Here is a 19,737-nt window from a genome sequence, read left to right on the forward strand (position 1 = left end):
CTCAATACCCACCGCCTCTAATCTTTAGCCGTCCCTTCCGCCCCACATGTGTCTGAAAACACCATGCCCCACTCATCCCACCTCAGAACGCATTGCTCCATCCTGACCTGTCTGACGTCCTCTGCCGCGGCAAACCCACAAGTCCCCCCGGACCACACTAGTGTGGTGTTTTGCTCTGTAGTGTATCCACAAGCCCAATTCGTTCTTGCGTGTGTGTGCCCACAAGACGCTTTGCGGTTAGTGCGGGTGCGGCCCTGTTTCTGTGAGCCTGTGTTCGTGTGTGTGTGTACATGAGCGTGTGTTGGTGTGTGTGTTTATATGTGTCCGTCTGTGTGTGTGTGTGTGTGTGCGCGCGCGCGCGTGTGTGTGTGTGTGTGTGTGTGTGGCTGTATGGTGTATTGGGGTATATCTATTGTCATGTATTGTGCCCGAGACAAAAATATATATATATCTCCGTTGTATTTGCTGAGACTACTGTATTTACTGTATCTAAGACGCATTTACTGGTTTTGTAAATGTAAAACTCTATAGGTTAAGGAGATGCGTCATAACGATGACAACGTACTGCTGCTTGATGGAGGGGACCGGTTCCAAGGAACGCCATGGTTTACGGAGTTTGACGGCCTCGCCTCCTCGCGATTTATGAACATACTGCAGTACAACGCCATGGTAGGTCTTCCTTCTTACAGTGTACGTTTACAAGGAATTACGTTTTTGTTAAGTTAAATGTTTGTAGCAGTTTTAGATTAGCTTCGCTAAGAAGGTGTAGATTAGTTAGTAATATACTATGGAATTTGATATCGACGAATTTTAAATGATTATATATTATAAGTTAGAAGAACACAGTTTCCTGTCAAGATGACTGACATCGACGCGGATAAAAGTATAGTGGGGTGCATTTGAGAGGCCATTTATGCACAGCAAACGAATATGTTGAATTTAAGGGCATAATCTACAAAACAATTAAAAAATTTGGTGTTCTACTTCAATATTTTGACGCCCCTTTTAGAATAGAGCGACGCAGGGTCATGGGAAACTTCGAGTAGTGCAGCCGAATCATTCAGGCAGCTGACTTTATCGGTCACATCCATTAAAAAAAATACACACAGTCTATCCAAACTTTTTAGAAAACCAATATTGTATATTTACACACAATAAAGCCCATCCAAATTGCCTTTACTTTAACCTCATATTCCCAATTGCCTCTACGGACTTGAGGTTAGTAACTAGTTAACAGAATAACTTTTTAACACTAAACTGGTGTCACGCGAGGACGCGAGGGGCTGAGAGGAATATTTCGCACCTATTGTTCGTCGATTACTGACAGTTAGATGACGGCAATTCATTACAAAGGGCAAATTTGAGCTGGTCCCTTCAGATGCTGGTTATATAGAATAGAAGGACAGACTGAAGAATTGACAGACAACATGACTTGATTACATAAGGTATATATTTGAAAACTTATATTACTCCAATCGTTGTACACCGGGTTATCAGAGACGTCTTTTTAACTTGGTAAAAGGTCAAAGTAGTGAGTTTTAGAAATACGTACTGTTTGTACTTGTCCTTTACTGCTGTGGTCCTATTTGTGAGATCTCCTGATAACTGTTTAGTGATCTAGTGATATAAGGTTAACGTTCTTGTGTCATCCATCTCATATTAGATATATTTGTGATTTAAAATTGTATTTAATGATTGTATTTTAATGGTATAGTTAACGTTTCACTTAATGTATCAATTGATATGTATGTAATCATGTGTGGGCCACGACACCAGCAAAATTTAATCATCTTTGCTGCTTGTTGTGCCTCAGTTGGTAAGTTTATGATGATCCATGTAACATACATTCGCATAATTCCACCAGGTGTCATTATACCGCCACCTCAAAAAACGTTGTTATAGAGGCCTTCTCAAGATTGTCTTCAACACCTAAATATCTGAATTGTATTACATTTAGGATATCTAACATTCGGTGTTCAAGGCAATCCTAGGAAGACCTCTATACAAACGTTTTTTGAGGTGACGGTATTATGACACCTGGTGGAATTATGATAGTCGATGTTAACTTGATGATCCATGTACACACTTATGTCTCACACTTTTTGAAGGCGCCTGGAAACCACGACTTTGACAACGGTGTTGAGGGTCTGGTTCCCTTCCTGAGAAACGTCACATTTCCGGTGGTGGCCTGCAACATCGACACTTCGGGAGAACCAGAACTGCAGGGTCTGATCAGGCCATCCGTTGTGCTGGACATAGGTGGAGAGAAGGTCGGGATAGTTGGGTACATCCTTGTAAATACACCGGCTATTTCTCCAACAGGTCAGTACTGAACAATAAGCCACTTCATGGATCCAACTGCGCATGCACAGGTCAAAGGTGAAGGCACATGCTTGTATAATAGGGACAAAACCGTTTTTTCTTATTGGACCGGTCCAGAAAAACCGGACCTGTAAAAATTTGGTTGATCGGATGTTGGACATGTTGGAAAATGAACAGACTATGTCAGCAGGCGTTCACACGTAATTTCGGGGCCTACCGGTCGAGGAAAGCCACAAGATCGAAGTAGATTAGAGCCTATAGTCATTTCTAAAATTTTTACAGTCAATCGTACAGAATCTTGTTAGTCTTGTAGGATTTTAAAACCTCAGTGGTAGTCGAATATTTCACAAACAGATTTCTTTGTTGCTATATGGACCATTGTTTAAGTATCGTCTATTCACAAGTTCTCTCATACTGAATCAGGTCCAGGTTCAGGTCCGGACCTGGACCTGATCCTCTGGACCTGAACGTCGAACCGGACCTGGACCTAAATTTTCCGTACCGGTATTCACCCATATTGTGCATTTTTCCATATGTTATATGACCTCCGGATCCGTCCGTTGTATTGCAGTGTTCTACGTGTATGCCTCAAGGGTCTGTGCCTTTGACCCACTCATGCGAAGTTGAATTTCTTAAAAGGTGTATATCATTCACCCTTTACACATCTTATACACACACTTACTTTTTGTCACTTTATAACCCTTGTAGTGCTGCGCCCAACATATGTTGGGAAGCATATGTTAGTATTCTTTTCAATATGCTACTTTTTTGTTACTTTCCTTCCCTATAACGTTATACATCATTACAATGCTTAACTTAAGGTCTCTACTTTTTTTAACAATGTAGCATAGTGAAAACAGTACCCCTTCTTTTTACATTTATAGTGAAAATTTGCCAGCACCACAAGGGTTTAAGGTTACAGTATCAAATAATCGTGGTTATAGCGACGAGCTGGAGGCAGAACTCCAGTTAAAAGATATAAGGGAGGTGTCTGGGAGACATACAATTTCATATTTGAAGTTATCTGATAATATTTTCAATCATTATTCTCTCTACCAAATATTTAAAGGTAACTTGGTGTTTCTGGAGGAAGTGGAATCGGTGCAAGCGGAAGTGACGAAACTACTGGGTCAAGGGGTCAACAAGATCATCGCACTGGGGCATGCTGGGTACTCAAAGGACCAGGAAGTGGCGCGAAGGGTGTCGGGAGTGGATGTTGTTGTGGGGGGCCACACCAACACTTTTCTGTATACCGGTAAAATCAGCAGAAGCTATCCCTGATGACTAATGAATCTTAAGCACAGTTTGATATATTATGGATTTTGCGGTTTTCAGTGCTGACAAGAGGGTTTCCAGTGCTGAAGCTGCCTCACCACTGGAAGTCCAGTGCTGACGACCACTTCAACACCCGTGTTCCAGTAGCCTCTACCAGGCTCCGTGGTTCGGTGGTCTAATTGCTAATCCACTGCGTTTTCCGCAGCAGCCTTAAACTTTGCTTTTCAATATTCAAAAGTGCGCTTGAAACATGTGTTTGAATGCATATCTACACTTGAACATGGCAATTTACAGAACCTTTGTGTGTAAATGCATCAAGCATGAAGCTTATAGTCGTGCAGCCTTGTGGTATTCAGAAAACAGTATAAATTTGCCTTAACGGACGCCTCTGTGCAAAATTCGTTCATAGATTTCTGCTCAAGCCCGTGCAATAAATCTAATTTTACATTAGACTACATCTGTAACTAAAGTTGATAAACACCACAGATCGACTACAGATGTGCAATAGTCACAAGTACTAAAAATCAAGCTAAAATTTCACATCATACCTTTTAGTAACAGATATAAACTTGTATTTCTCTAATTTTTTACCTATGCTAGGTATACTGCCATCGTCAGAAGTGCCCTTAGGTCCCTACCCGCTGATTATCGACTCCGAGGTGGACCTCGGTCGGCAGGTACCCGTAGTACAGGCCTACGCCTACGGCAAATACCTCGGTCACCTCCGCTTGACGTTTGACAGCGACGGGGACCTTGTCAGGTGGAGCGGTAACCCCATTCTCCTAGACAACTCCGTACATAAGGGTGAGCGATATTACGTCATGGATATATAATATTATGTACTAATGTGTGTACGCTAAGGTGTGAAACACTAGAGGCGAGTAGAACATTTTTTACCCCATTGCAAGCTCGCTCCCCGGATTCGAACCCGCGACCTATCGCAACGGACCTGGGCAGCCCCAAAATCAAGCACGCTACCGATTTTGCCACAAAAGCCAATAGCCCTTTTGGCAGGGACAGTAGGAGGTGCTTGAACCCCACTGTTACTCTAAGATATATTTTAAATCACATATTTTCTTTCTTATTGACGAAGATCCTGAAGTGCTGGAGGTGGTCACAGATCTGAAGGAAAACTTAAACCACACCAAGGAAGTGATCGGCAGAAGCAATGTTTTTCTCCAAGGAGTTTATGAAACCTGCACAGTGGTGAGATATAGTTTTTCCTTTGATCCATTACATTCTTCTATAAAGATTTTCATAATTCCAACAGCCTATCCGTGTCAAAATGTTTGAATAGTAGACAATGAATCAAAGCAAAAGGCCCTTCGGACATAAACAAAACATGTAACGTTATGACATATTGAACCAAGAACCTCAGTCTTTACTTAGATTCTTCTGGGAGTAATTTGAAATACAGTACTTAAAGAAACATACAAGGTATGAAAGACAGAACAATAAGGCTAATTTATCAAAGCTGTATCGTGCAAGCGAGGTTTGAGTGTAGATTCACGCATTAATATTTTTACTTTCGAAGTGCGTTGTTTCCAGTTTACTTTGCTTAAGCCAGACGTCTATAAGTAAGCAAGTCAGCAAAATTTGGGCTTATTTTCAGAGTGTTTAAATCAAACCCTAAATTTGAGTGGTTGACGTGGGAAGGTTGAAAGTTCGAGTCCTGGTTGTCCTTGCCCCCCTATTTTCTGCGCTCGCTGATGTAAAGTTTCACATTTATAGCACAGGCAGGACGATTTTGCTTGAAGGTCTCATTGATGGGTTTTTTCTGCCCATAGACTTTTATGTTATAAAACGTGTATTACATGGGGGCGTTCATAATGAACTTACTTGAAATATATTGATATCATTCATTCTTTTTTCATCATATCACACATTTACCCTTCATCATGTAAAAAAAATCACGATAACCTGTAGACATAAGTCTTTTTTTATGACAATTACAAAATACAGTTAGCCAAGCACCGCAACAGGAACATTTCAGCTGCCAAAAGAAAGCCGCACAACTTAGAACCCAGGACTGTGTACCTCCGACCTAGCGCGCGGCTGCCAAACTTTACTTGCTTATCTCTTCAGTTACAAACAAACTTTCACCATGGCAATTTAAATTTTGAGATCAGTTCGACTGGCTAAAAGGGAATTTAAAAGCACGCGTCCATGCAGCCGTTTCTTTTTTTCGGCTCGGATCTCTTTTAGTGTGCCCACTCGGAGTAATTAATGCATCAATGAGACTTGAAAGTGTAACTGTAGCAATCATGCTGAAGCAAAGAAAAACTGAACTGTACTTTAATACACAAAAATTTGACATTAGTATTTTGTGACGTCACGTTATGTAGATAAAACACGCGCGTAAGGCCAACAGCATCAGGGCTCTATGTCATTTCTAAACAGAGACCCGGGGGGGGGGGGGTCACCATAAAATTCCTGCAACATATGCTTAGCCGCTCATTACGTATTCTACCTACATTACGTGACGTCACGGAAGCAATGGGTTACTCATTTTGCTAACTTCAGGACAGACTTGAGTTTAAATTTTTGTCTAATTTTTGTGAAGGAAAATACAGATGAACGTTGCCTCAAGAAAGACTTTGGTCATCTTAAACATTATGATGAATGCTTTAATTTGCTAATTGAATACCCGAAAGATGGAGTGTAACATGGGCAACCTAATCACGGATGCAATGGTGCACCAGAACATCAAGTTCCCGGATGAACTCTACTGGAACGACGTCGCCATAGGAATATACAATAGCGACAGTATCCGAGCGTCAATGAGGAAGGGTGATTATTTACAGTCTTATGCTGTGTTTTGTATATTTTGATTCTGCTCGTTTCATAAACCTAGACAATGTCCCTTATACGTGCAAGAAAATTGGACAATCTGCAAATAGACTTAAACAGCATGCCATATGTTGTATGAGATGCTATGTGAAGTGATTAAAGTTTAACTTTGTCAGGTTGTTGTTGTTGTTGTTGTGTGTGTGCATTATAAGTTATACGTGTATGTGTGTTAGAGAGAGAGAGAGAGAGAAAGAAAGAGAGAGAGAGAGCATTGTGCTTCATAAAGGTTTACGTGTTGTAGGATATCTGTGTTTTAGTTTTCTGTGTGCAAGCGTATCCGTATCTTTGCACCCACGTGTAAACCTTAGGTCACATTTCCAAACCGGGGCCCGGCCGGGCAGCTTTAGGAAGCAAAAAGAATGATATAAAAGACACCAAAATACATGAAATGTCAAAATAAGGTTCATAGGCATGATTTGTTTATATTTCTAGGTATACACTTTAATTTTTCGTTTCTTAGATCATCCCGGCCTGGCCCCAGCAGTTATCGCTAAAAAAACTAACGGTTTAATTTCGTTTTGTTGCATTTCATACTAATAATAACTTACCACCTCCTTGAAACATAAACACTGTGTATGATTTCTTTTACATTGTAAAGGTCTTATTGATGTGGAATCAGTACTGTTCACCCTGCCGTTCGGCAACACCTTTGACATCGTGGAACTGAGGGGTGAACACCTGTATGAAGTGTTCGAATACTCAGGGTCAATGTGGTCCTCGGGAGAATTCTTGCAAGTGTCAGGTGGGTTTAACGTTTTTCATATTTGATATTTGATGTGTTTTTTTTTCTACACCAATTTTTCTCATCGTCATAATTATTCATTTTAGTGCGGCGGTTTTTCCAAGCTGCACGTATGCAGTTATAGATTAGTGGTGTTATATTCTCTTTTGTTTCATAAAACCATGGACTGCTACTCTTCACATTGATAGTTTTTTCTGCAAAATAACAATTACGTACTAAGCCACGGAATGGATTTTAGAATCAGTCAGAAGTTTCACATAGCATCTATCTAGTTTTTTGAGTAACTTTTCTTCGTATCTTATTACATGGGTGTCCTATTATGTTTTAGATTCATGTATTTAGCTCGAATCTTTATTTGTGTAGGTATCATAGTTTACAGCTAAATCTAAATTGTACTTTTATACACACATATTTTTGACCACTCTACCTTTGGACAAGTGTTCATCAAGGAATAGACCATCCAAAGCACCTGTGACGTTACTTTATGCATTAGTATAAATGCCGTTGTGGCCATGAGCTGTAGGTCCATTTGTTTATATAAGTTTAAATTTACCTGGTCGTTGATGCCAATGATGGTCTTGCTGTTTGAATCAAAAGTTCTTAGTATATTGGAAGCGTGAATGTAAGTTCATCTGTAACGGTATATAGTAGAGTAGATTCATCCCTCAAGCTACCGTGACATCTTGCACACTGCAGTCGTCCCTCAGAAAGACATCTGGAGCCGCATAGTTCAAGTTTTGAACTTTTATTCAGCCTGTCGGCCAAACTAGTTTCGCTATGTACAGCTTCTTCAGTGGCTAGAGGCTAAATGACACAAGTACAGTGAAGTTTGCACTTATATACCTTTCCAGTGCATTCTGCCCTGGTACATATTGCACCTTAGATCCTAGGGGCAGGTTGCCCTGACCTTAAGTGACCTATGACCTATGACTTCATCTGTAACGGTAGTTAACATTATGTTACAATTCTAAGACTTTACATCCGTTCGCAAAATAAAACGCTTACCAGCAAGCTTTCGATCAGTCCTCTGGTCTTTCTCAAGTTGACATGACCCAACATCTAAGTCACACGTCCGGAACGGAAGTGTGACGTCAGCAAAAGGTCAAAGGTGCTTGGCAGTCGGTATCGGCCCCCGTCTTTGATGATGTGGCACTTCTGTTCCGGACGTGCGACTTAGGTGTTGGATCAATTCAAATTGAGGACTGATCGAAAGCTTGTTGGTAAGCGCCTTATTTTGTGCACGTATATAAAGTCTTAAAAATGGAACATTATATTGGAAGCGTATACAGCATTTGTGGCCAAAGGCATAATGACTGACGAGCCTCTTACCACAAACCACAGGAATACTGGTTGAGTACGACCTGAGCAAACCAAAAGGAAACAGAGTAGTGTCTCTAGAGGCCCGGTGTACCGCCTGTGATGTTCCGGAATTCATGCCCGTGCAGACGGATTCTATCTACAAGGTAAAAAAAAAGTAGTGATATCCATAGCCTATCAAATACTACCTACATTGCAGACAAGTACAAGAAACAAACTATCAAATTTCCTAAATATTTCTGTAGCAAGATTTTGGAGGTGTATAGAAAGGATATGTCAGATTTAAGTTGTTTTTTTGTTACCTTCGTCAAGAAGGTTATGCTTACAAGAGCGCTTATAGAAAAACAACATGTATGTAATATGTAAGTTTGTATGTGTCTCTGTTTAGCAGTATAGATAGTTTATTTGCAAGTTCATGTCCGTAGGCTGATTATCAGCACATGCATGGTGATAGGGAATATGCATGTAACAGTAAACTGTGATAAATATTATCATACAAAGAGACTACTGGAAAACTAGTTGACTTTTCATCAGCATAACTTAATAATCTAAATTTAGATTGGCATTCAATTCTGTATATGGTAAGGGGTTGCTTTTTTTAAAAGAAATTGATATATTTCGAGTTCCTTTAAGGTTTGACTTTTATATCTTCAATTTAAATTGCAGTTTCTTAAATTAAAGTTTCGTTATGTTGTAGAAAGCTAGTGTTCTTTGAATACTTTACCAAAAGTCTGAGCCCTCATTATTTCCACTCCGCGTACCGTAGGTACGCTAGGGAGTGAAAATATTGTGTTCGTATTGTTTCTTCTTTCTGTCTTTCTTCTTCTTTCTTTCTCCTGTCGCGATCGTAAATGTGATTCCTCTCCGTTACATACGTTATTGAATTTACGTTGGGAGTTTCGATTTTTTTTCCAGATAATTCTGCCATCCCACCTTGCAAACGGCGAAAGAGGGTACAGTATGATATCAGACAACAAACTCAGCCACCATATACCAGGTTAGCCCATTTGGCTTTATTTTCTTTTTTAAATCAAGTGATCTAAAATATTTAAAGTGTTTCTGGCACCAAAAAAATCAAAGTGCAACATTTGTCTGATTATAATCATTAATAAAAGATATACTCACATATCATAGACATTTGCACTACTAAAAAGTATTCTATTTATTGAACATTAATTCTTCAAACATTGAATTACCATTTTCTTAATGCAGCTGCCAGGTAATTAAATCAAACGATGATTACTTATTCGATTTGATGTTTGATTATGGATAATTTTACCTTCAATGTCATCAGAAGAGTTTATATTTAGTCCAGAAGTCTGTGTTCTTTGAATGATGTTATTATCATTGAAGTAAACAAATGATTGTTGTATTCTAATGCCATTAACACTTAAGCTGAAAACGTGGACGTAAAAACTGAAATGCATCAACATCATATTGTAATAATAACTATACATAATACAAGGGCACGGCATTTATAAACTGTACAAGGGAGTAGAATATTTACTACACACAGGTCTGGAAACCGATAAAAAAATATATTTTTTTATTTGCTTTACCGTGACACTAGATAATTATTAACAAAGAAATAATGAATTTTTTCTGATATTTCTTTAAAGTTAGACCACTGAAAAGAAGTGGGTCAGTGACACTCGTACAGCTTGCAAAAATTGCTGACAAAATGCTTGTCCTATTTCATCGAAAGGTCCGTGCAACATGTAACATGAACCCACGTAAATGTGATATTTGTCCCTTTCTTGCGAACCCTGCTATCCATCCAACCTCCTTACTTTGGTTTCACTAGATAGGCGAAATACTGGGTCCTTGTAGATTATAACTCTTAGGCTACCTTTTACGCGAGCATGTGCAGTTGGACGGGTAAATGCATCCAATAATTTTTCCTTAATTTCAACAGCTTTGCTGGACTCGGACATGTTGATTGGATACATCCGGGCGACCTCACCCATCACTACTGGGGTGGAGCGGCGCATCACATTCACTGAAGAAGCGCCGCCTTGCACATCCGGTGGAACAGCAGCTCTTGTTTTCAATTTGGGTTTCATTCTGTGTGTCCTCTTTCGCAGAGTGTTCTTGTAGAAAAGTTACATGTTCTAATTTTTCATTGTAATCAAGACTGTAGTAACAAATTAACCTGATGTATTCAGTAGTTCAGGGTGTTCTGCAAAAACCACATTCTCTCTCATGTACATACACACACATAACTCTCATAAACAGACGCACAAACGCAAACACGTCAAAAAATACACATGTACAATCGCACACAGACACACACACAAACACACACACACACATACACACACACACACACACACACACACGCGCGCGCTTTTTGGCACTATATTTCGATATCCCTGTACTTTTTTGTCCTTTTGTTTTTACTTGAATGATGTTAGATTCCTGTGATTTGAATAAAAGATCTTGGTTACATTTTAATTAAAGATTAGAGTATCACAAAATAAGCTATTTTCTATTTCTTGGGGGTATAATTAATGTACAACTTAAACCAAAATAAAACACACAAACACATTACGTCAGAACTACAACTGCAATCTTATTACGAGGGGCGTGCAATTAGTAATGGTCCTGACCCATTTCCCATAGCAGGAGATTAATGAAACTTGGCACAGTTATTAGTCTTTCTCTTCATAGGAATCACCCAGAGTTATGCATTTCTCCCATCGTTTGATGCAGCTCTGGACACCGATTTTGTAGGACACCCCAGGTTGGTCCTCCAACTGATGCCTCATCAATGGCACAAGAGGGACGACCAGGTCTGGGAGCTGTTTCCACAGACTTCCAGCCACGTTTGAATTCAGGATGCCAGCGTTTTACAAGGTCATATGATGGGGCATCATCACCATAAGTTTCATTTATTTCATCAAAAGTCTTCTTTGGTGTGCGTCCTTTCAAATACAAAAACCGGATCACTGCGCGACACTCAACTGGTTCCATTTCACACCTGGTCCATTTCGCACCTGACTAAGTTCAAACACCAGTAAATCAGAAACCACAATTAGTTCAGAGCTGTCTTGCAACATAAGCCATAGAGATATGAATTATTACACATACAAAATTTCATTTAGATCAGACAACTGGAAGTGGGTCAGGACCATTACTTATTGCACGTCCCTCGTACAACGAAGTTGACATGACATGAAATTGTGTATTTCCAGAAGACGCGTATCACTCAATTAAAGATATACTGCTTTCATTTATCTTTATGAAACTTGACAGTGGAATTTTTGTGGGCAACAGATCTGGGTTACTTACTTTGCCAATGTTGTACATAGATGTATTGCTTGAAGTTAATGAACAAACATTTGATAACGATGATTTGCCATTTTCGTTGTCTCAACTTTAAAAGTTTTACACCGACAAGATGAAATCAAATCGCTTTTCATTTGCTGTCCATGTAGCTGAAGTTCTGCTACATATCTAATCTAGCAACATAAAATTAATTGAATAGATGGCATTTCAGCTCTTTGTAATCCAATGTATTGTCTTCCCTTCTCTTAGATATCCCTTTGCACATATTTCCTTGGAACTTTTATAGATTAAAAATCGACTATTCACATCGTGATTATCTGTTGTTAAGAAGGAGGACTAGATTGGGGAATTGGGGAATTCTTGTATCTGTCCGTTCTGCACTTTACAGTTTTGAACTTCTTCGATGAAGTCTGGTTTACTGATGAAGTCTTGAAGTCAAATCAAGAAGTACCGGAGTCCCTCTTCACAAGTCTTGGAGCCAAGAAATGCCATCGACTGAAGAAACAAAAGTAGTGTTGCCAAGAATGGCCAACCAGCATCGCCATAGTGTGTAAAGATGCAAACACACGCTCTCATTCACTTGAGGAAAAGACATTGAACCCCAATTTACCAAGTTCAGGAAAAATGACATCCGATGCTTTTTTTATCATCTGCTTCTCAGCTAGCCAAAACAAACGTTAAAGTTTTGATAACTAATCCAAATACAACTTCTGCATTTTCCTCCTGAAATCCATATCGATTTTTACTCAGTACATTTCAACAACGACAGAAATGCATGGCCAGAGGATAGCAGACACAAACGACTGCGACATAACGATATTTTTGGTCATGTATTTCATTTAATATAAGTGTCGTAGTCAGACCCAGAACTACAAACAAACGTGTGAGACCCAGAATTGCAAACATGCTTAGAATCATGCACACACGCAGACAGGTGAAAATTTAATCTTACTACGGGAGTTAAAGCCTCTTGACCTAAATACCTGTCTTCAGCAATATTCGCAACATTACCGGTATAAGGCCTGTCCGAAACTTTTCCAATTCTCTTCGGTTATGTAGACCAATCCGGGAGGTTTCTGCCAATATGTATCTATCCTTAACACTTGATAAGTATACGCTGCATTTTAGCATGATACCTGTCTGAAACTTTTCTTACACCGGCCTTAGGTTATGTAGACCAATCCAGGAGGATTCTGCCCTAAATACTTGATAGGTATGCGCAGCATTAATTTCTTGTTTGATACCTGTCAGAAACATTTCTAACACCCGTAGGTTATGTAGACCAATCCGGGATGTTTCTGTTATTCTGTAAAAAGCAGAATCCCCGCATACCAACAAAGAGATACCAGACAATTTATGATGAGCAGCATAACTACATGGATAGCCCTGCCTGCCATCAGTGCATACATGGGGGCGAAAGGAGAAGGTGTCGCTGCAATATTACTCCGATTTCAGTTTCCTAAGTTACAACCAGAATGGCGAAAAGGTGTGTTTTACCATTAACCATCGTTCCGACCACACTGTACCGCAAGGTGAGCAAGATTAGAAGCAGATACTGTACTTAAAAGTGAGGAGTTGAAAGCAGACAATGTGTATCAGGTGATGGTAACTCCTTATGGGCGTAGGACACGTCGTGGGCTTGTGTTATAGTCTTGGGCGTGTGTTGTAGTCTTGGGCCTGTGTTGTAGTCTCGGGCGTGTGTTGTAGTCTCGGGCCTGTGTTGTAGTCCTGGGTCTGTGTTGTAGTCTCGGGCGTGTGTTGTAGTCTCGGGCGTGTGTTGTAGTCTCGGGCGTGTGTTGTAGTCTCGGGCGTGTGTTGTAGTCTTGGGCCTGTGTTGTAGTCTTGGGCCAGTGTTTAATCTTGCACCCGTGTTATAGTCTTGGGCTTGTTTTAGTCTTGGACCTATGCTGTACGTTGTAGTCTTTGGCCCGTTTAAGACTTTCGTCTTTGTTATAGTCTTGGGCCTGTGTTGTATACTTCGGCGGCCTGTCTACGTCTTGTGCCTATGTTAAACTCTTGTGCCTGTGTTAAACTCTTGTGCCTGTGTTAAACTCTTGAGCCTATGTTAAACTATTGTGCCTGTGTTAAACTATTGTGCCTGTGTTAAACTATTGTGCCTGTGATAAACGCTTGGGCCTGTGTTAAACTATTGTGCCTGTGTTAAACTATTGTGCCTGTGTTAAACGCTTGGGCCTGTGTTGTAGTCTTGGGCCTGTGTTATGGTATTGGGACTGTGTTGTAGTCTTAGGCCTGTGTTGGATTCTTGGACCGGTACTGTAAGTTCTAGTGATTGTTTCCAGAGAAATCGTAGCATATCCAGGTCTGTTTGCGTCAAATCCCATTGAAAAGTTGCACGCGTTCTTAATCTGTGCATAGATCAGTTAGTCTACGACACCTTTGGCGTTAGTGCACACAAAAACTTACTTTTGGATTCTCACTTCTGGCTTTTTGACGATTCCTAGGAAATGCACAATGAGTCCATCAGTTAGGGTTGGTTTTTCTCCCTCCAAAATGTTCGTGACAACCCCACGATGTCAAGCAGTACATCGGCACCTCAACAGCAACATTAAAGCTGCTTATCTTCTCGTCACTGAAAGTAGGAAACCTTAGTACTGCACCAGGCCAAAAGGCTCTCATTCTAAACTGCCTGACTGTGCCGTGCCGTTGTTTGCTGACAATTGACAAAGAACTAGTTACAACTCGTGCTTGTGGGGGATGTGACACACTTTGACACATCTTACTTTGTTATTGTTATTGTTATTGGGTGGACTGACTACTCACTCTTTGCAGTCAGAGGCTGAATTGCGAGGAGCTTACAATAGGGGGGGGGGCTAAATCGCAAGGGTCTGGAACAAGCTGCCATTCGGCGCCACTCAGGTGACCTCAATGCGACTGTCGCAAGTGTCTGGAGCGATCTGCCATTCGGCGCCACTCAGGTGACCTCAATACGACAGTAATTGCCCCAGATGCGGCCAAGGTACCTTTGAACCACTCACACCGCATCTCGGTCACGGGTCGAACACGATGCCGCTGCGCTACGCGGTCCCACGATAGAGTTCCTATATCTTCCTAACGATGGGCTGTGACGTGAGGATACTTCTCATCCTGACGGTTAGTACAGTCCTGGCACAAGCCTGTATTCCCGGCTGTAAAGTAACAGCAGTTCCCAGCTGCATTCCCGGTGGTCTTTGGTGGTTCGGACGTTTGTCCTACCGAAACACTCAGCTGGTAACAGCAGGAAAAGATCACTTCGAGCAGAGTTCCTGTATCCTATGTACGGACAGATCGGACTCTTCAGTTGGTTTGAATGAGAACAATATGGCCTACTCTCGAGACAGCACCTGGCTAGCTGTAAGAGGTCACTCGTTTGAAGTGTTATCAGTGCAGACACTTGGCTTGTGCAACAACTCTGGGGTAAATTACCTTACAGTTGTGGAGGGCGGGATTGTAGATTTGACACCGAATAGCCTCAGTGTGTTTCAGTACTTGATATCTTTGTACCTAGACTTCAACAGCCTAAGTCATATCAAAAATCGGTATTTTGCTGAGTTAGAATCCCCGTACGCACTGGCAGTCCTATCTTTGTCTCACAACAAGATCGAAGATATTGAGTCAGAAAGCTTTAAAGGATTGGTCGGGTTGGAATTACTGATTCTTGAACATAATCTGTTAAGGTATGTTCGTGCCGATTGGTTCCACGGGCTGCAAAACTTAAAAGAAATAGTTTTGACCTCAAATCGACTTGAGACGATCCAAAAGGGTGCATTTGTGCCTTTGACCAAACTCAGCTATGTTGACATGAGCAACAATCATCTACTGCGCCTTCCTACTGAATACCGTTGGCTACCCAACAAATCTGTAGCGTACAAACTTGGCGAGAATATGCTCAGCACCATGACATGGCAAGCCGTGTTGTTGTCGGATTTGTCTTTCGTACACCTGTCGGATTTGTCTTTCGTACAAGTACGACTGAGCGGATTTGGTATATGCTCGACGCGCGCTGATTCGTCAACGGAGTACCGCGTGTGGCTGCATCATGACATACCCACAGACGACATCTTTCCAAAGACGAACTATGACTATATATGTGGAAAGCTTCTCTACAGCAGCCGTGTTATCATAAGAGGCCAGACTTACCGATCTCCGTTTGTCTTCATGGTCATGACGGAAGGTACGGAACACGGGAACACGGTGATCCCATGGTGTAGGCGTTTTTGGTTGGGCGCAGATACGGCACGTGTGAACCTGGCCACAAGTGAGGAATCTGCTGTAGAACTGGCTACAAGTACGATGGGGGAGAACAGCAAAACGGTACGCCTGGTCTCTACTGTGTTTGACTCTCCAACAAAGGCCAACAGCACCAAGAACGTAACATGCGTTCTGGTTCGTGGAGAAAAGGTGTATCGGTCCTTTTTAGCTGCGACAAATCGAGAAAAGCCTAACATCAACGTAGACAGGGGTACAGGAGAGAACAGTCCACGCAACGCCACCTCCCTCAACAAGACTGGTGACGTCAGAAAGGAGCCATTGACGAACAACACAACTGTCGACATAAATGATGACGTCAGTTTAATAACGAACAGCACGGCTTCCCTCCCAACATCTGACGCCATCCCGATGTCCACTATGTTGGACAACACAATGACGTCATCAACACGACCAGAACAAGGCCAGATCCACATACTGGTTATAGTACTTGCTGTCTCGGTAGCAATCTTTCTGGCCACAGTGGCCATAATCTACATGGTACTACGGTGGTTCTCAGGTCGTCGTAAAGACGAAATCGCTGAGGAGAATTCAAATCACGAGAACCCCTGTGAGACGCCCGATGGCGCAATCAGTCCTGTCGTGTCCGTCAGCGGTTGGATGACACCATCTGGTGACCATGGCAACGGAGCTGTTGATGTGGAGGCAGAAGGCGACGTCCCAGCCTATTCGGAAATCCCAGACGAGTACTTTGACTTCAACAACCCTGGTTACCGATATCGGTGTTCCTCGCTGCCAACAGAAATGAATCCCTACTGGCAGATTCCAGACGACTACTTCCTCTTCAATAACCCTGGTTACCGATATCGGCGCTCCTCGCTGCCAACAGACGAGAATCCCTACTGGCAGATTCCAGACGAGTACTACAACTACCAGAACACCTCACGGCAAGCGAACTGGCGCCCGTCTTCCCTGCCTCTGACGCTTGACGTCAGGTACGAAAACTGCGTCCAGGAAGAGAACGTTGAACGTTGGGAATGGCAGCCGTCTGATCTTGATGCTCAAGACGAGAACGATGACGTCACTACCTTCTATGCGGCCGTAGCAGAGGTGGCGCTTCCCGAGGTGAGAAGGATGAGTACTACCCATGCGCACTACAGGGTTCCTGCTCGCCTACATAGGTATAAGGGTTACACGAATAGGGCTGCAGAACTACGGAAGAAGGCAGGTGGCGCTGCGTATAGAATATCAGCACCGAAGAAGGAAAGACAACTTGAGCCGCTTGCAAGAGGGACACAGGGGGCAAGAGCTTTAAATGTAAGATCTATAGATCAGAGAATGACTGGATACGATGCCCGTGGCAATCGACATTCTCACTACGACAATCTCATCCGCATGCCCAGGGGTCAAATAATTAAACCCTGGTGCATCAGGCCTCAAAATCGACACAACAGGGCATACGTGCCAAAAGATCAGTCCTTTCGGTTTCAAAGAGGCACGAGTGCGACCGTCTCTTCAGGATGCTTGAGGACATATCTTCAGAAACGCGATGAACTCCGTCATCACAAGTCTTGGAGTCAAGAAATACCGTCGATTGCTCAAACAGTAGTAGTGTCTGCAAGAAATGCCACAAGGCGCCGTCTTAGTCTGTGAGGACCCGGTCACAACAGGTCATAGGTGAATAGTAAGGATGAGCTTGCTGATGGTCTGTAGATGTACTGAAATGTTAGAGTACGCACATGTGAGTAGTAAGGCTGTAAGCTTGCTGGTGGTCTGTAGATGCACCGAAATGTTAGAGTACCCACAGGTGAGTAGTAAGGCTGTAAGCTTGCTGGTGGTCTGTAGATGCACCGAAATGTAAGAGTACGCACAGGTGAGTAGTAAGACTGTAAGCTTGCTGATGGTCTGTAGATGTACCGAAATGTTAGAGTACGCACAGGTGAGTAGTAAGGCTGTAAGCTTGCTGATGGTCTGTAGATGTACCGAAATGTTAGAGTACGCACAGGTGAGTAGTAAGGCTGTGCTGATGGTCTGTAGATGTACCGAAATGTTAGAGTACACACAGGTGAGTAGTAAGGCTGTAAGCTTGCTGGTGGTCTGTAGATGCACCGAAATGTAAGAGTAGTCGCACAGGTGAGTAGTAAGGCTGTAAGCTTGCTGATGGTCTGTAGATGTACCGAAATGTTAGAGTACGCACAGGTGAGTAGTAAGGCTGTAAGCTTGCTGATGGTCTGTAGATGTACCGAAATGTTAGAGTACGCACAGGTGAGTAGTAAGACTGTAAGCTGACCAGTCGTCTGTAGATGCACCGAAATGTTAGAGTACGCACAGGTGAGTAGTAAGGCTGTAAGCTTGCTGGTGGTCTGTAGATGTACTGAAATGTTAGAGTACCCACATGTGAGTAGTAAGACTGTAAGCTTGCTGGTGGTCTGTAGATGCACTGAAATGTTAGAGTACGCACAGGTGAGTAGTAAGGCTGTAAGCTGACCAGTCGTCTGTAGATGTACCGAAATGTTAGAGTACGCACGCAAGTCGGAAGTGGTATGAATGTGTCTAGAATTGTTGATGATAGTGCTGAAGAATATGAAAGCTTCATTAGTCAACAAACAACATGAGTCAATAGTTACATTATTGCAAGAACTGCTACATGTTGCTGTTGTTGTTGTTGCTAAGACCCATGAGGTAGCTGGTACTACTACGCATGCAGTGAATAATTTGAGATATACCTACAAATTTTTTCTTGTCAAATGGACGCACACTATGCTATTGGCCCTTCCAAAAATTGAAATTCATAGCGATCATTACTGAATCTATGCCAAACATTACGAAGAGACGACAAGAGACGAAAGATATGTATTGTCTTGATCCCATCTTCTAGAAGTACTACAGTCAAACCTGTATTAGCGGCCACCTTTGCATAGCAGCCACCTGGCCATAGTGGCCACTTGTTGTCGGTCCCTTGGATTCGTAATGATTAAGAAATAGGCTTAGCGGCCACCTGTCCAATGCGGCCACGGCCACACAATTTCCGGTCCCGTTGATACAGAAACACTGCCTATTGCAACCATACTGCAGCCGTATGTCACCCTGCACCGAGTTTGAAATTGTAGTTTGCGAGGATTTGGAGTTCCTGACAGGGTCATTTTGGTGGTAGCAGAAGGTATGCATGCCTTGAGCATTAAAGTGCAAGTCTTAAAATTTGTCGGTGAATTTACCGATCGAGACAATGTTACTTGGTGAGAAAGATTAGTGGGAACTGAAATCATGTGTAGCTTGCTCATGGTCAATTGATCAACATTTTCTCTATAGTGGCCACCTGTCTATAATGGCCATATTTCTCCAGTCCCTTCAGTGGCCGCTATAGACAGGTTTGACTGTAATTACATTAACATATTTGTGTATTACTAAGTATATCTACGTAACACCCACTACTTGAGTTGGTTCCGTGGAAGGATGGCATGTTTGTAGCTAAAAATATCTGAAAAGGCTTGGTGATAGCCACGGAAAAAATGTAAAAACTTTAGTAGTGACGTTAAGTAACGTAAAGTAAGTGACTTCACATCAGTACTAGTACTTAGAGCGGCAGTAATAGAAATTACATAATAGTGGTGGTGATCATTGTGGTATTAGCAATATTGTTAGTAGTAAGAAGCCTGCTTACATTGTATAGTACATCGTCGTATCAGTAAACGTACAGTGTAGTTGTGGATGTAATAGCTGTGTATCCGATATTTTCT

General features: G+C 41.9%; 2 protein-coding genes across 2 annotated transcripts in view; both read left to right on the top strand.

Annotated features, from left to right (window-relative positions):
* The window catches only part of LOC118405085 (snake venom 5'-nucleotidase-like), a 13,979-nt gene extending 2,897 nt beyond the window's left edge, over positions 1-11,082 (top strand). The window contains exons 2-11 of the mRNA XM_035804485.1: positions 532-669; positions 2,109-2,322; positions 3,392-3,577; positions 4,198-4,401; positions 4,691-4,803; positions 6,252-6,387; positions 7,046-7,189; positions 8,531-8,652; positions 9,422-9,503; positions 10,422-11,082. Coding sequence (XP_035660378.1) covers positions 532-669; positions 2,109-2,322; positions 3,392-3,577; positions 4,198-4,401; positions 4,691-4,803; positions 6,252-6,387; positions 7,046-7,189; positions 8,531-8,652; positions 9,422-9,503; positions 10,422-10,603 — 1,521 coding nt within the window. The 3' untranslated portion in view covers positions 10,604-11,082. The remainder of the gene's footprint in view (positions 1-531; positions 670-2,108; positions 2,323-3,391; positions 3,578-4,197; positions 4,402-4,690; positions 4,804-6,251; positions 6,388-7,045; positions 7,190-8,530; positions 8,653-9,421; positions 9,504-10,421) is intronic.
* Positions 11,083-14,752: 3,670 nt separating this feature from the next.
* On the top strand, positions 14,753-18,992 carry LOC118404074. Its single transcript, XM_035803029.1, has 2 exons — positions 14,753-18,005; positions 18,066-18,992. The coding sequence occupies exon 1, from the start codon at positions 14,870-14,872 to the stop codon at positions 17,651-17,653; it is 2,784 nt and encodes a 927-aa protein (XP_035658922.1). The 5' UTR covers positions 14,753-14,869; the 3' UTR covers positions 17,654-18,005; positions 18,066-18,992.
* Positions 18,993-19,737: the final 745 nt, after the last annotated feature.

Source organism: Branchiostoma floridae, chromosome 17, assembly GCF_000003815.2.
Source record: "Branchiostoma floridae strain S238N-H82 chromosome 17, Bfl_VNyyK, whole genome shotgun sequence".
In the NCBI taxonomy this organism is placed as follows: Eukaryota; Metazoa; Chordata; class Leptocardii; order Amphioxiformes; family Branchiostomatidae; genus Branchiostoma; species Branchiostoma floridae.